Raw genomic sequence first — 15,279 nt, forward strand, 5'->3', positions numbered from 1 at the left:
CTGCCCTGTGAGAAGTCCAAGGACCACCCACCTCTATCCAGGTCTAGTAAGGTGAGCATCCAAACTGCCTAGGCTCCCACAAAGCCAGTACGTGCAGTAGGATCAAAAACCCACTGCCATTGTTCTTGAGTTCTCAGTAGTCCTCATTGTCCGCTATGTTCAGCGAGTCCAGTTTTATCCCAGGCTTTTTCAGACCCAGGCCAGCTGGCCTTGGTGAGTTCCCGATAGAACATCCCCATTGTCTCAGTGTGTGGGTGCACCCCTCGCAGTCCTGAGTTCCTTGCTCGTGCTTCCTATGACTCTTACCATATATATGTTACAGAAAAATTTCTCGTGTTCCATGAGCTGTCTTTTCACTACTTTTCCTTATCTCATTATCTGATGGTATAAAATAAAAGATTTATTTTATCTATTTATATTTTATAATTTATTTAACTTTATTTTATGTGCATTGGTGTATTGGTGTGAAGGTTTCAGATGCGCTGAAACTGGATTTACAGACAGTTGTGAGCTGCCATGTGGGTGCTGGGAATTGAACCCTGGTTCTCTGGAAAAGCAGCCAGTGCTCTTAACCACTGAGTCATCTCTCCAACACCAAGAAAATTGATTTTAAAATGTTTATGGGTGTTTTATCTGCATGCATGTTTGTGCACCATGCATGTGTCTGGTGCTCTGGAAGGCCAGAAGAGGGTTTCAGATCTGGAACTGGAGTTAAAGATGTTTGTGAGCCACCATGTAGATACTAGGAACTCTGCAAAAGCATTAACCACTTTTTTTTAAGATTTATTTACTTATTATATATACTGTATTCTGCACCAGATCTCATTACAGATGGTTGTGAGTCACCATGTGGTTGCTGGGAATTGAACTCAGGACCTTTGGAAGAACAGGCAGTGCTCCTAACCTCTGAGCCATCTCTCCAGCCCGCATTAGCCACTTTTAACAGCTGAGCCATCTTTCCAGCTCCTTGGTGCTGTCATTTGAGGCACATTTTCTTTTTTCATTCTGATGGTGTCCAGCTTATTTTATGCCCTTATCTTGTTAGTCCCTGATTCTTAGGGGTCTGGGGAGACAGCTCAATGGGTAAAGTGCTTGCTGTATAAGTATAAGGTCCTGACTTAGGGTCCCCAGTTGAGCATATAAAAGGCTGAGCATGGTGATGTGAACCTGCCACCCAGGCACTGAAGAAACACCTTATCAAAAAGATAAGGAGCTGAGTGTTAGAGGACTTGCCCTGTGTCTATCTCTGGCCTTCACAGGTGTTATCACTGGTGTGAATGTGCAGGCTCACACCCCAAACTATGATTATATCTTCTGCTGTCTGGGGTTGGTCATCTGGCTTGCTTGTTGTGTTTTGAGGTTGTTCCTTGTAAGAGTCTGGGTCCAGCTTCCATTTTATGTGTGCATATCCAGTGTTTCTGTGGAAAACCAGTTGGCACCCTCCTTGTTGAGAATCATTTCCAGGCCCTCTGTTTTGTTCTGCTGGGCTGTATGGATTTTGTTTATTAGGTTTGTGATGAATTTGATATTGGGAGGTGTATATACCTTTTAGAATTCTTTCTTGGAAGTGCTGTGTCGATTATTCTGAGTTGCTATGTTGCTTGTTTCCCTCCCCTTTCCTTCCTGCTTTTTCTTTTTTGAGACAGAGTCTGTCATTTTTCCTTAGTTGTTCTATAAATTTATACTTATAAGTCTAGAAAGACTCAGTAGTCAAATATTGGGGTGAAAACCTAATATAGATCAAAGTAGGGGTGGAGGAATGACCAGTTGACCTTCGCTCCGCACTTCCTAGACCAAAAGGGATGAAGCCGTTGAATCTCCAAGTCCCTCCTCATTCCTTCTTGTACTTCTCTATCCATATCCTGGTTCCTCCATGTTCTCTATGACCAATTTTGTCAACTAGTCGCTGGCTCTGCCCAGGATTCGATGTTAACTTTATCAATACAATCTTGGGTTGTTACAGTGTGATCAAATATCCTGCAGTAAGAGTCTTGTGTATCACAGACTGGCCTAAAGTTCACAATCCCCCTGCCTCACCCAGTGCTGGGCTTGTAAGGCCTGTACCACCACATGCCTTGAATTTCAGTAGGAATTTTAGAGTCTGTGTTCAGTTTCTGCCAGGAAATCAGCTGGGGTTTGGAGAGGATTGTCTTAATCTGTAGATTGTTGTGGGGAGTATGGTTATTTGAATCGTCCTAAGTCTTATGGGATTAACTTTTCATTAATTTGAGTTTTTAGAGTTTCAGATTTGGATTTATTTTGTTAACTTTCCAATGGAAAAACTGCCCAGATTCTGGTTGGGGTTACATTGAATCTGTAGATCAAATTATAGGAGTTTGCTATGTTGATCTTAAAATGTAAACTTGTAAAGTTTCTTATTTTAGCAACCACACAGGCTCTGAGCAGACATTATTGGTCCTTGCTTGCCACCTTTATTCTTACTTATTCTCAAAACTTTGCTGTATTATTTTCGTATGTTGCTGGGCTCCCCAAAACTGCTGAGGCTAGGTAGGCTTGACTCATTGCTGATCTCGGTGTAAAAGGGTCAGTGTTTTGCTTATAGGAATGATGTCATTGAGTATGTCATTTGTGGTTTTGTATCTACTACAGTGATCATATGGATTCTGTTTGTTTGTGGTGTGCTGGCAAGCCCTTGCCTGGGAGTGTAGAGTTTGAGAATAGGTCTAAACTTGAGCAGGTGACCCTAAAGACTACTATCTTAGCTACATTGTGGAATTTTCCAAACACTAGCTAGCTAGTGGGTGGCAGGCTTAAACTCAGTGTAGTCTTCTGTTACTGTGGGTTTCTGGGCCCAAAGTAGCCTTTGCTCTGCCTCTCTCTGGTGTGCTACTACTGTATGCTGATAAGACTAGCTGATAATTGGCAGTTGGTCAGGTGTTGGCCATGCCCTGAAATGGGCTATTGTTATTGTTGGCTGTGAGTAGTGTCCTAGCCCTTAGTTCTTATCAAAGAATCAGAGAAACCAGTATTTAACATTTTGTGGATGAATTGGAAGTTGCCTATAGTGTCAGATTAGGGTCCTGAAGATGCTAGTGGGACAGTTCTTGCCATCCACGTCCTCTCCATATCCTAGGGTATATCTTGTGTCCGGAGGGCCCTCTCTATTCCTGGTGCCCACCAGGTCAGCAGCTCTCCCACAGATCTATACCACTGGACTTTTGGGATGCCTTTGCTCTGTTTGTAACTGGAGATGCTGAGTCTCCTGTCTGCAGTGCAGTGCACATACAGACACAGGTCCTGGCTACAGTGCTTCTGCAGTCCCTAGAAGGACCTGGTGCCCTCAAAATCTCCTGTAGTGTGCCTGACTTTGTCATTTCTCCTCCTTTTGCCGGTGTGCAGGGGACAGATCACTAGGCTGTTAGTCTGGCCAAGCAGCTGGCTCTTGGAGGAAAGCCTGACCAAGGGTTGTTCAGGGCTGGATTAGGCAGAGAGGCCATTCTGGGAAGGATCAGGCAGATGGCTTGAGTCTTGTGCTCTTAGGACAAAGGAAGTGCTTGGCACATAGTTGTGGGAGACTCATTCCTGCCAAACACTCCAGGCCTCAAGGAATCTCCAGAAGAGGCATAGCCACTGTGGATGTACTGCTCCAAAGTGAAATGTGGTGCATGAGGAACGGGCTTTTCTGTTTTGTGGGGTTTTTTGTTTGGTTTGGTTTGGTTTTTGGTTTTTCAAGACAGGGTTTCCCTGTGTAACAGTTCTAGCTGTCCTGGAACTAGCTCTTGTAGACCAGTCTGGCCTTAGACTCACAGAGATTCACCTGCCTCTGCCTCCCAAGTTCTGCGATTAAAGGTGTGCGCCACACTGCCTGGCTAATAATACATTCTGTTTTGTATCAATATTATCACCTTGCAATAATTCTTTTTAAAAAATATTTATTCATGTATTTTATGTATATGAGTGCTCTGCCTTCATGCACATCAGCACCCATTACAGATGGTTGTGAGCCGCCTGATGTGGTTGTGCGAATTGAACTCAGGACCTCTGGAAGAGCAGTCAAGTGCTTTTAACTGCTGCACTATCTCTCCAGCCCCTTGGGTTTTTTTGTTCTGTTTTTGTTGTTTGTTTTTTTAAAGATTTATTTATATAGTGTTCTGCCTGCACACCAGAAGAGGGCGCCAGATCTCATTATAGATGGTTGTGAGCCACCATGTGCTTGTGGGAATTGAACTCAGGACATCTGGAAGAGCAGCCACTCTCTTAACCTCTGAGCCATTTCTCCAGCCTAACGAATAGGGTTTTATGACATGTGAAAAATTAGGAAACCAATATTTTGGTGTTCGTAATGAAAATTGATTAGAATGTTCAAACTGAGTTAAAAAAAACTTAGGACAAAGGATATCTATCTATCTATCTATCTATCTATCTCTCTATCTATCTATCATTTTTGAATTACCAAATATTGAACCTAAGGCCTTGTGTGTTCTAAGCAATTTCTCTACCACTGAGCTCCATCTCCAACCCTCATTTTACTTAAACAAACAAACTTATTTCATGTGCTTGCATGTGTGTCTGTGTACCATGTGGGTGCTGGAAATCAAATTTGGGTTGTATGGAAGAACAGCCAATATTCTTAGCCACTAAGCCATCTTTCCAGCCTAGTTTTACTTTTTTTTAAAAAAAAATCTATGACAGGGTTTCTTTTTCTTGGCTCTCCTAGAACTTGCTTTGTAGACCAGGCTGGTCTCGAACTCACAGAGATCCGCCTGCCTCTGCCTCCCGAGTGCTGGGATTAAAGGTGCGCCACCACCGCCCATCCTATTTTATTTTTTAAGAGAGGGTCTCACCAAGTTTCTCTGGCTGGCTTTGAACTCATTGGATAGCCTAGGCTGGTTCTTTTTGTTCATTTGTTCAAGACAGGGTCTTTAGTGCTGACTATCCTAGAAATCACTATGTAGACCAAGCTGGCTTCAAACTGACAGAGATTTGCTTGCCTCTGCTAAGATTAAAGGCATGAGCCATCATACCTGGCCCAGGCTGGTCTTGAAATTGTGATCCTCTTCCCTCAATCTCTCAAGTAGATTGTGTCTACACTAACAGTCTTTGCTCCAGTCTTAAATTGTAAAGTGCTCTTGTGATGCATGATTTTAAGTTGAGACTTGTGACTGGAGGTCATTCTGGATTCCATCCTAGGACGGCGCCACATCCACCACTTGGGGAGCCAACTGCAGCTGAACCAGCACTGCCTGGACACAGCCTTCAACTTCTTCAAGATGGCTGTAAGCAAGCATCTGACCCGAGGACGGAAAATGGCCCATGTGATTGCTGCCTGCCTCTACTTGGTTTGCCGAACTGAAGGCACACCTCATATCCTTTGTTATGGAAGCCCCTCTTGGTTCTTGAGTGATGATTCAAATGTTGATTTAGAAGTTGCAGGAGTTTGGCTTTGCTGTTACCATCAATTTCTTTTTTTTTTGATTTATTTATTTATTGTGTATACAGTGTTTTGTCTGTCTGTTTGCTTGCTGGCCAGAAGAGGGCACCAGATCTCATTACAGATGGTTGTGAGCCACCATGCAGTTGCTGGGAATTGAACTCAGGACCTCTGGAAGAGCAGTCAGTGCTCTTAACCTCTGAGCCATCTCTCCAGCCCCCCATCAATTCCTTTATTGGATGTCTGGTCCCAGCTGATGCTGGTCTCTAAGCTGCTGTCTTAGTTAGGTCTTAGTGTTTCTATTGCTGTGAAGAGACACCATGACCTAAAGGAAAACATTTAATTGGGGATGGCTTACAGGTTCAGATGTTTAGTCCATTACCATCATGGCAGGAAGCTTGGTGGCAAATAGGCAGACATGGTGTTTGAAAGGTAGCTGGGAGTTCTATATCTGGATCAGTAGGCATCAGAGAGAGAGTGTGTGTGTGCCCTGGGCCTGCTTGAGCTTCTGAAACCTCAAAGCTCACCCCCAGTGACATAGTTCCTCCAGCAAGGCCACACCTCCAGAAATGCCACTCCCTGAATCTGTGGGGGCCATTTTCATTCAAACTACCTCAGCTGCCATGGTGGGTGTAGTCAGGCTAAACCATTAAGTCCCTGCCACTTTTGGATGGCAGAGGACAGCTCATGACTCCCCCCTCCCCCCTTTTGCAGCTTTGTTTCTTGAGGTTTCAGGTCTAATTCTCCTGTGCTCTTCCACTCTAATTCCTGAGCTCTGTCGGCAGCACATATGTCAGGAATTCCATCTTTTGTCCTGCAGAGTCTTCTGTCAGTAACTCCAGCTTCCTCTAGTGCTTTCTACTATACATTGCTGTCATATATGTACTGCTTATAGTGACTTTTTTCCATCATTTCAGGGACCTTGGTGTGCTGCTGTCCCTCCCTCTGGCTGCCCCGCACCTTGAACTTGTTAGGTCAGTTGGTTTCTATTTTGTTTACTCTGCCTGCCCCATCAGGCTTTTAAGTAATCTTTGTTTCCTGTTCATCCATCTATTTACCCTTTTGGTTAGAGACAGTTCCTAGACTTTATCTTTTAACCCAGTCCTTTTATTTTTTTGATGTGTGTGTGTGTGTGTGTATGTGTGTGTCAGGGAGGTGTGGCACACGTGCTTCAGGGCATATTGGGATGAAGTGAACCATTTGTAGAGTCAGTTCTCTTCCTCTACCGTGTAAGTCCAGGAATCAAATTCAAGTTGTCAGGTTTGGTGGCAAGTACCTTTCCCCACTGAGTTATCGCCTTGTCCTCTTCACTTGCATTTTTGAGTCAGGATCGTTCACTGAAGTTACTTTCCTGTCATCTGTGCTTTGCTCTGCAGAGCAGCAGATGACCTTGGGAATAGAAGAGCAGTGGTGCCTGGCTTTCCTACTTCAGCTGGCACAGCTGTCCTTGGCAGGAGGGAGAATCTCTGTCAGACTATGAGCAGGTGATTAAACTGTGCTTGGGCTGCTGTCCCCAGAGCCATCAGGATTCTAGGCTGCACAGATGTCCTTAGAAGCCCAGAACTTGAAGTGTGATGGTAGTTGCCTTGGCAGGTGACTGTGTCATCTTCAGGACCATCTCAAAGTATCAGTGCTATGCATAAAGTGGGTATCAGCATGGACAGTATGCACCAGTGATAGATAGGGAGCAAGACAGCAGATGTTAGTATGTAGACAGTAGGGTTCTGGGTTGTTGGGCATCAATACTGTGTAGATGGCAGACTCAGTCTTGTTAGTAGGGAGTGGGGAGTTGCTCATCCTGATTGCAGATGGAGTTCAGGCTTGCTTGCTGCATTCTTAGTGCCTTTGCCTGACGTAGCATCCTGAGAGCTCCTTCTCTGGAAGTGCTGTGGTTGGGCTGAGAAGAACCTTACTGAATGGCACTGTGCAGGGAACAGTCATTTAGAGCAAGAGGGCCCAGGAGATGTGAGAAGTGGACTATGGTGAGTGCTAGGCTAGTTTTTCTTCGTCATCTCTTGGGGTCTTGTAATGGCAGTATTAGTTGGGTGGTTTCCCACTGATCCATTCATCTGCTGTTATGAACACAGATCTTTTTGTCAGATTGCACATAGAGGGGCCATTTCTCTTGTTGCTGTCTTTGGATATCTATAGAAACATTTCATATATGAGGCTGTATAAACAAATTTCATAGCTGGGCCTGGAGATACAGGCTTGTAATCTCAGCTTCAGGAGGCTGAGGCAAGAGGATCTCAAGTTCAAGGTCAGCCTGAACTGAGCATGAGTTCAAGAACAGTCTGGGTGTCTTAGTCAGGGTTTCTACTACTGTGACCAAACGCTATGACCAAAAAGCAAGTTGGGAGCTGGGCAATGGTGGCGCACGCCTTTAATCCCAGCACTCGGGAGGCAGAAGCGGGCGGACCTCTGTGAGTTTGAGGCCAGCCTGTCCAAAGAGCAAGTTTCAAGGCAGCTAGGGCTATTACACAGAGAAACCCTGTCTCAAAAAACCAACAGGGGCAGGAGGGTGAGTTGGGGAGGAAAGGGTTTATTTGGCTCACACTTCTTCACATCACTATTCATCATTGAAGGAAGTCAGGACAGGAACTCAGCAGGGCAGGATTCTAGAGGCAGGAGCTGATGCGGAGGCCGTGGAGGGGGTGCTGCTTACTGGCTTGCTTCCCATGACTTGCTTAGCCTAGTTTCTCACCCAGGACCAACAGCCCAAGGATGATGGTACCACCTGCCATGGGCTAGGCCCTCCCCTATTGTCACTAATTGAGAAAGTGCCTCACAGCTGGATCTGGATTCTCACATCTGAGGCTCCTTCCTCTCTGATGAGTCTAGTGTGTGTCAAGTTGACACACAAAATCAGAGAGTACACAGGGTAACTTGGACCTTGCATGTAGCTCAAATGTGAACTATAGGGAATAGGCTAGGGCTTTAGCTTAGTGGTAGAGAGCTGTATGTGCCCGGTCCTAGATTCAAGCCTCCATGCTAAAAGGAAGAGAGCAAGGAATAGAAAGAAAAAATAAATTCCATTTTGCTCTAGTTCTGCTTCATTTATTTAAATCTCTAAACTTGAACCCTATGGAGAATCTCAGTTTAAATCAGATCTTGTCTGTTAATGTTCTTCCACTAAGCACAGCCAGTCAGAGGTCGTGGTTGGCCATTAGCCTGTTCTGTTTACAGAGAAACTGACTCTGACCTCCAACACTGACTGCCTTGGCACTCTAAGACTGTCAGAACTATGGATGGCCTGAGGGAGTCTCACAGGCCTCCCTAGCCCTCCTGAAAGTCCCACCTCTAGCAGCTTTTCGTTTCCCACTCTGCTGTGTTTATTTCTCCTTAACAACTGGAGCCGGAGTCTGGCTGAGCACAAGTATCACCTGTCAGGATGTGATAGACCCAGATGGGGTCACAAAGTGGTCCCACCCCTTGGAATTTGGGGTTCTTGCATGCCTTGTCCAGACCTCGTCTCTTCTCTTGACTTAAGAAACTCCAGCATCCACGTTAGAGGTAGAGGGGCTAGGAGGACATAGTGCCTCTAGTCACTATTTGGAGGACCTGCATAGACTTCCCAGCAGCTGGATGATTTTTCCTACCAAGAAAAACAGTCACTTTGGTTGAAAGTTGAATTCTAGTATCTTTAAAATTATATAAAATATAAATTATATAAAATCATTCACAATAAAGTTATGGCAGAAATTTTATATAATTTTAAATGATTTTCAAACACAACAGAGTTGAAGTAATTGAACTCTCCCATGAACAGCCACCCTCTCCTCCCATCAGCTTTCTGTCATTTATTTATTTATTTATTTATTTATTTATTTATTTATTTATTTATTTATTGTGTGTACAATATTCTTTCTGTGTGTATGCCTGAAGGCCAGAAGAGGGCACCAGACCTCATTACAGATGGTTGTAAGCCACCATGTGGTTGCTGGGAATTGAACTCAGGACCTTTGGAAGAGCAGGCAGTGCTCTTAACTGCTGAGCCATCTCTCCAGCCCCCATGTCCTTTAGCATCTTATTTTTGACACAGTTCAAAGCAAGCAGTAGGGCTCAGCACACTCCACTGCCCCAGTCTTGCCGATAGACAAGATTAGATCTGGAGGTAAAATTGACATAAAATAAAATGAGTAGATCTTCCTTTACTAGTTGGTAAGTTCTGAGCAGTCTATACACCTCTTTGTCTGCCTACACCCCTTCAGTCAGACCCTGCCTCTCCAGCCCCTAAAGGCTGCCATCATTCTCTGTCCTTCAACTGTAGACTTGCTGTCTTATTCTGGGATGTACTTTTTTTTTTTTAATTTAATTTTATTTTTTTCAAGACAGTGGCTTTTGGAGCTGGATGTACTTTAAATATAGGCACATGGCCTAAGCTCTTTGCTCTGAGCTTTTTGTTACTTGGCAACCTTTGTATTTGTTATGTTGCTTCCCCACTATAGTCACTGTATTTATAAGACAGTATTTAGCCTTCTGTTGATGGATCCCTGCGTTGGTCCCAGTATGAGGCTATTTTGGGTTTTTTTGGTTGTTTTTTTTTTTTTTTACAAAAGGAAATTTATTTCAAAAGCATAAGGGAACATTTACATTTAAACAAGGGAATAAACAGGTGTCTTGAAGAAGAAAAAACATATTTATGGCATGAAGATTTTCATTCAAATCTCTGAAGCAAAAGAACAGTAAGTTATGCACTATTGCCTAGGCAAGGGAAAGGGAACAAAGGGAAGAGGGAGGAATGCAGTGAGCTCTGCATCAGACATGAGGTCAAGTTATTTCTGTTGACTTTACAAATACACTCAGACAAGAGAAAGGAAAAATTACACCATGTTCAAAATTATATTGCTGTAGTCCAATTCATTTTTGTACTCAAAATGGTGTTAGACCATGGCTGATGTATCTGAGGTCCATACTAGATGGTCAGTTTTCAACTGGCAATCCCATGTTCCTACATCTGTTCAGATTCCAAGGGAGCCTAGGTTCAGCTCAATCATGTGGAATGTTCAGAGATTATTGCCAGCACTCCATAGTCAAGCTGACCAACTTGTTGTGCTCACTTGTATCATCTAGATGTCTAGAATATTTTCTCCATAAATTATATGCAGTAATTCTCACAAAGGGGTTTTGCTTTTTTCCCAGTGTAGAAGTAATGGTAACGAGGACACCTGTGTAGAAATCGAAACCTCAAAACAAAACAAAAAAACCCAACAAACAACAAAACTACTAGCAATGGCATCTGGATATTTGATTTGAATAGCAAATTTAGGGAAGGAAGATTAACTGGAACAAAAATATATGAAACATTCAAATGAAAAACAAAGGGTCTGAGCCACTAAAAATGTCCACGATATGAGGCACTCCACAAACCTCCCATCTGTTGTTTTAATCTAAAGACTACTGGCTAACTTATACAATAATCTGATTAATAACCTGAGAAGTTAAATTTTGAAAGTGGCAAAAGCAAACGGAGTGAGCATCTCTTATTTAATGATAGTATGTCATCAAGTCACTTTCCTGGGTAGCCCTGGTTAAGTTTCCAAACCCTAAATTATACTATCCATCCTGTGAGAACCTGTATGTACACCAGATCTGGCTATATTTCACCAACAAGGTCTTGTCTCTGAAAATACGACCTCTGTTTTCAGTTTTAAACAATTTTAATCATGTAAGTATGACTGACTCAAATTCCTCCCTACTGGATTGAAAACCTGGATACCAAGTTAGTAATGGATTCATTTCAGCCTCAAAAGGATAATCACTGTGTCAGATGACCCATTCCTAGAATTTAAATTGTGATTTGTTGTACACTCAAGTTCCATGGCACGCACATATACACACACAACATATGCTTATGTTTATATGTATATTATGCACATGTACTCCTATTCAAATAAGACCCTGTGTTCAAAAGCTGTATCCCCAAAAATGGAGAACAGTGAAGGAAGCAATGCAAAACTTACTGCTTCCTAAAAACCTAATATCACTTGTACACTGTAAGAAGTGTTTAATTTCTACGAGTCTTAGTAGGAATGCTACACACTGCCTAGCAGCTTCATTAGCATTACTCTTCTCCATGTATTGGGCAAAAAACTGGAACAGACTGGGGAGGAAAATAAGTAACCTTTCAAAAGTGATTGGCTTTACCAGATCACGAGCTAGACTGAAATTTTTCATTAGATTCAGTTCTTAATAACAAATTATGAAGATGTTTAAAAGCAAGATTCACAAAATGAAATCTAATAATGAGGCTATTTTGAAAAGAAGTCAAAGCTGCAGATAAAGCATCCAAAAATATTGTTGTGGTTTTACCTTGGACACAACCATGGACTGTTACAAAAGTAGATCATACATACAAAGGTGGAAAGAACATTACGTTTTCAGCTGAAGGCAGCAGTCCTGTTAAAGGGACATCCCCGGCAATCCAATGAGTAGTAGATTTAAGAATATTAAGCTCATGACAATGCTGAAGAATGTGATGTTGCACTCAGTAGAGTCTTCCTCGACTACGATTTCCTCGTGTTCCCCAACCACGGCCTCCTCTACTTCCCCTGAAGGCTCCTCTCTGCTCATAATATGAGGCTATTTTGAATGAATTTCCTGTGAGCATGCTTATGCACGTCTTTTGTGGGTGAATGATTTTGTCTCAAGTAAATACATCAGACTGGAATAGCTGGGTTAGAGGTGGGCCTGTACTTTGTCTTATAAGAAACCTGCAAACTGTCCCCATAGACTGTGCCCTGTCAGTCTGTGGATAGTGTAGGGGCTAAAGGTGTCTATACCCTTGTTAACATTTGGTGTTACGAGTGCCCTGGATAGGTTTTTATGATCCCTCCGTGCAGTAGAATTTTTTTTTCATGTGTGCATGAGCTGTTTATCTCTCTTTATGAAGTTTTTACTCACAAGCTTTGCCCATGTTTTGGTTTCTATGTTATTCTTATAAAATTATGTATATTTAAAAATCTATTATTTGTGTATCTCTGTGTATGTATACAGGCATGTGTATCACATGGACATTGTGGAGGTCAGAAGACAACTTTAAGAAGTCACTTTCCTTCTTTTACCATGGGTTCCTAAGGTCACACTCAGGTTTTCAGGTTTGCATAGCACATGTCTTTACTAGCTATACCATCTAAACTCCTTCCCCCTTATCTTCTAGAGATGAACTGTTTCTCCCAGGCTGGCCCTGAACTAGAGTTTAAGTGATCTTGCTTCAGACCCCTAGGTGTTGGAACTATGTGTGACAACTACCTTTCTTTGCTTTGTTTGTTTTCGTTTGTCTGAGATGAGGTCTCTATGTGGCCCTGGCTGTCCTGGGTCAAGCTAGACCATGCTGGCCTTGAACTCACAGAGGTCCACCTGCCTCTACCTCCCAAGTGCTAGGATTAAAGGCATGTGCTACCATGCCTGGCCTGCCTATTAATTTTTATTTTATTAAAAATTGTTTTGAGATTTATTTTCATTGTATGTGCATTCTGCCTCCTAGGTGCTGAGATTAAAGGTGTTGAATCACCACCACCTGGCAACAGCAAGTGCTTTTAGCCACTGAGCCATCTCTGCAGCCTGTATAATTTTTTTACTGTGTAGCACTGCGAATGGATGCAGTGCCTTGCACATGTTAAACACAGTTTACTACTGGACTGCACCTATAACCAGTAGCTTAACTTCACTGACAAGTGACTTGTTTTTATTCTGTCTGTGTGCCATCTGAGTTTGGACTCATCTGAGATCTGTTCTTAGTGCTGATTACTCTCATACTCACGCAAGGGTAGATCTCACATCAGAGTCCCACTGGCAATGCTTGGTGTAGGTACTCACTGCCTTTCTGTAACATCTGTGTCTGTCCTTTAGGAGTTGCCCTGCTGACTCAGAATGGTGATTGGAAGTCCCCAGTCTGTGCCTAAGGAATAGAGCTGAGGTGTGGTCGTCCATTTCTATGCTGTCTGAACAGAAGATATTGTACAGTAGACATCTGAAGCTCCTGTTTCTGGTTTCCCTGACCCTTTTCCCCACTCCCTCTTGTAACTTTCTGTCCTTAAAGTAGATTCCCAGCGGTCTCCCTCAGGGACTGGTTAGTTCCATCAGGGCCTTTTCCTCCCTGGTCAGATGATGAGCTTGGATCTGACAAATGAAGACCAGCTCTCTGGGTATATAACCCTGGTAGCTTCCATGCAAACACTCCTTAACTCTGGCTGCAGACATGCTCCTTGACCTCAGCGACCTGCTCCAGGTAGATCACTTTCCTTAAGTCTTTCTGCCCTGAGGGCTTTGCAGGGTCACAGCCTATGTTTCCTACACCTGCTGCCTGTGGTTATAGGCAGCCTTTGTGTTCAGGGTGGTGAAGCTTGTGTTGCCAGAGCTTGGGGCCTCAGTAGGAGAAGGCAGGCCACAGTCACAGTATTATCCAGGGCCTGGTGGCTCAGACTTAGAATCACTTGAGAGCCCCTTGTGAAACTCAGTCTAAGGCAAAGAAAGTTCTTTTCTTAAAGGGAATATTGGATCCCATTGCATGTATTTCAAACTCTGCAAAACTTTCATAAGTAGCTGGGCAGTGTTGGTGCCCGTCTTAATCCCAGCACTCGGGAGGCAGAGGCAGGTGGATCTTTGTGAGTTCGAGACCAGCCTGGTCTACAAGAGCTAGTTCCAGGACAGGAACCAAAAATCTACAGAGAAACCCTGTCTCAAAACCAAACAAAAAAACAAAACAAAACAAAAAAACAACCTTCGTAAGTTTGTTACGTAAGCTATTTAGGGTCATTAGCTTTCTAGATTCAGATAAAGTGTTTTTTGTTGCATTGCTTGTTTCTGTTTGTTTTTTAAGAGTAGGTCTCATGTAGCCCTAGCAAGCCTGGAACTCAGAGGTCTGCCTGCCTCTGCAGTGCTGGGATTAAAGTCATGTGGCACAATGGTCAGTGCACTGTTCACTTCTAAGTAACTGAACATTATGAGAAGATGCACCTAGGCACCTTCAAAGGCAGTGAAGGAAAAAGGGACATGGAGAACTGCCCCATTGATGGCACTTTGGGCGGCAGTTGGCTAAAAACTAACTGAAGTCTTCAGATCTCTCCCTGAGGTCCACAGTGACACTACAAACCAGGAAGTAGAATGAATGACCACAAGTTCACCCTGAATGGAAACCCTGATTTGGATGACCCCAGGGGTCCTAAGAGCCCATAGGCCAGGGTACTGCTCCTGGTTGCTAATCCCTCAGTACCTCTGACTAACAGAGTTCAGTCAGATGGTGCCTTGTATTTTTGTCCTCCCAGCTGTCTTTATAAATGGCATCTCTCAGCAGCTATTACTGAAATTTTTTTGGGGTCAAGCTAAAAATAACCTTTTGGAATTGTGATAATCCATTGACTCCACCTTTGAATGCATTGTGCTCAGTTCAGAGCATGGCCACATGACTGTTTCCACCCTCCCAGAAAAGATGGGGGCCATGGCCAGGCAGCACCAGAAGTAGCTTGGACACCTCTTAGAGGAAAACAGGTGCACCAGTCATCTTTGGCTTCACAGCTTTGGAAAGGGGAAAACAGCCCAGACTGTCAGGCTAGGTGGCACGCCACCAGGAAAGGCTGAGGTTGGGCCAGCTGTATAGTCTGGGTGGCACAGACTACTCTTCTTGGTAGGGCCATGCTGGTTAAATGGACGGGAGACCATACACGGCTGTCCTTGCCCCGGAGCATCCACAGTATGTTCTTTTGTTCCTCCAAGACATCCCTGGGGCCAGACCTCGTCTGACCTTAAGACAAGACACTTTTGCTTATCTCTGGGTAGGGCTCATGCCTATGTCAGTAAAGGCCTCTGGTGAAACTGACTGCTTTGAAGAGAGGAGTCAGCGTAGAACTGGCAGAGACCCTGAATTTAAAGCCTCACTTTTTCCTGAT

General features: G+C 43.6%; 1 protein-coding gene and 1 long non-coding RNA gene across 4 annotated transcripts in view; both read left to right on the plus strand.

The window, feature by feature from the left end:
• Brf1 (BRF1 general transcription factor IIIB subunit) overlaps positions 1 to 15,279 on the plus strand; it is a 57,288-nt gene that overhangs the window by 8,297 nt on the left and 33,712 nt on the right. For 2 of the 3 annotated variants that reach the window (XM_075947459.1, XM_075947458.1), the window contains exons 3-4: positions 5,152 to 5,325; positions 13,591 to 13,622. In XM_075947459.1, coding sequence (XP_075803574.1) covers positions 5,152 to 5,325; positions 13,591 to 13,622 — 206 coding nt within the window. The remainder of the gene's footprint in view (positions 1 to 5,151; positions 5,326 to 13,590; positions 13,623 to 15,279) is intronic. The other variant, XM_075947462.1, reaches the window with a different exon arrangement.
• On the plus strand, positions 5,334 to 13,578 carry LOC142834662 (uncharacterized). The gene is made up of 3 exons (XR_012907661.1): positions 5,334 to 6,366; positions 12,389 to 12,489; positions 13,244 to 13,578. It is a non-coding gene; the product is annotated as an uncharacterized LOC142834662 (long non-coding RNA).

This window comes from Microtus pennsylvanicus, chromosome 14, assembly GCF_037038515.1.
Source record: "Microtus pennsylvanicus isolate mMicPen1 chromosome 14, mMicPen1.hap1, whole genome shotgun sequence".
Taxonomy (NCBI): Eukaryota; Metazoa; Chordata; class Mammalia; order Rodentia; family Cricetidae; genus Microtus; species Microtus pennsylvanicus.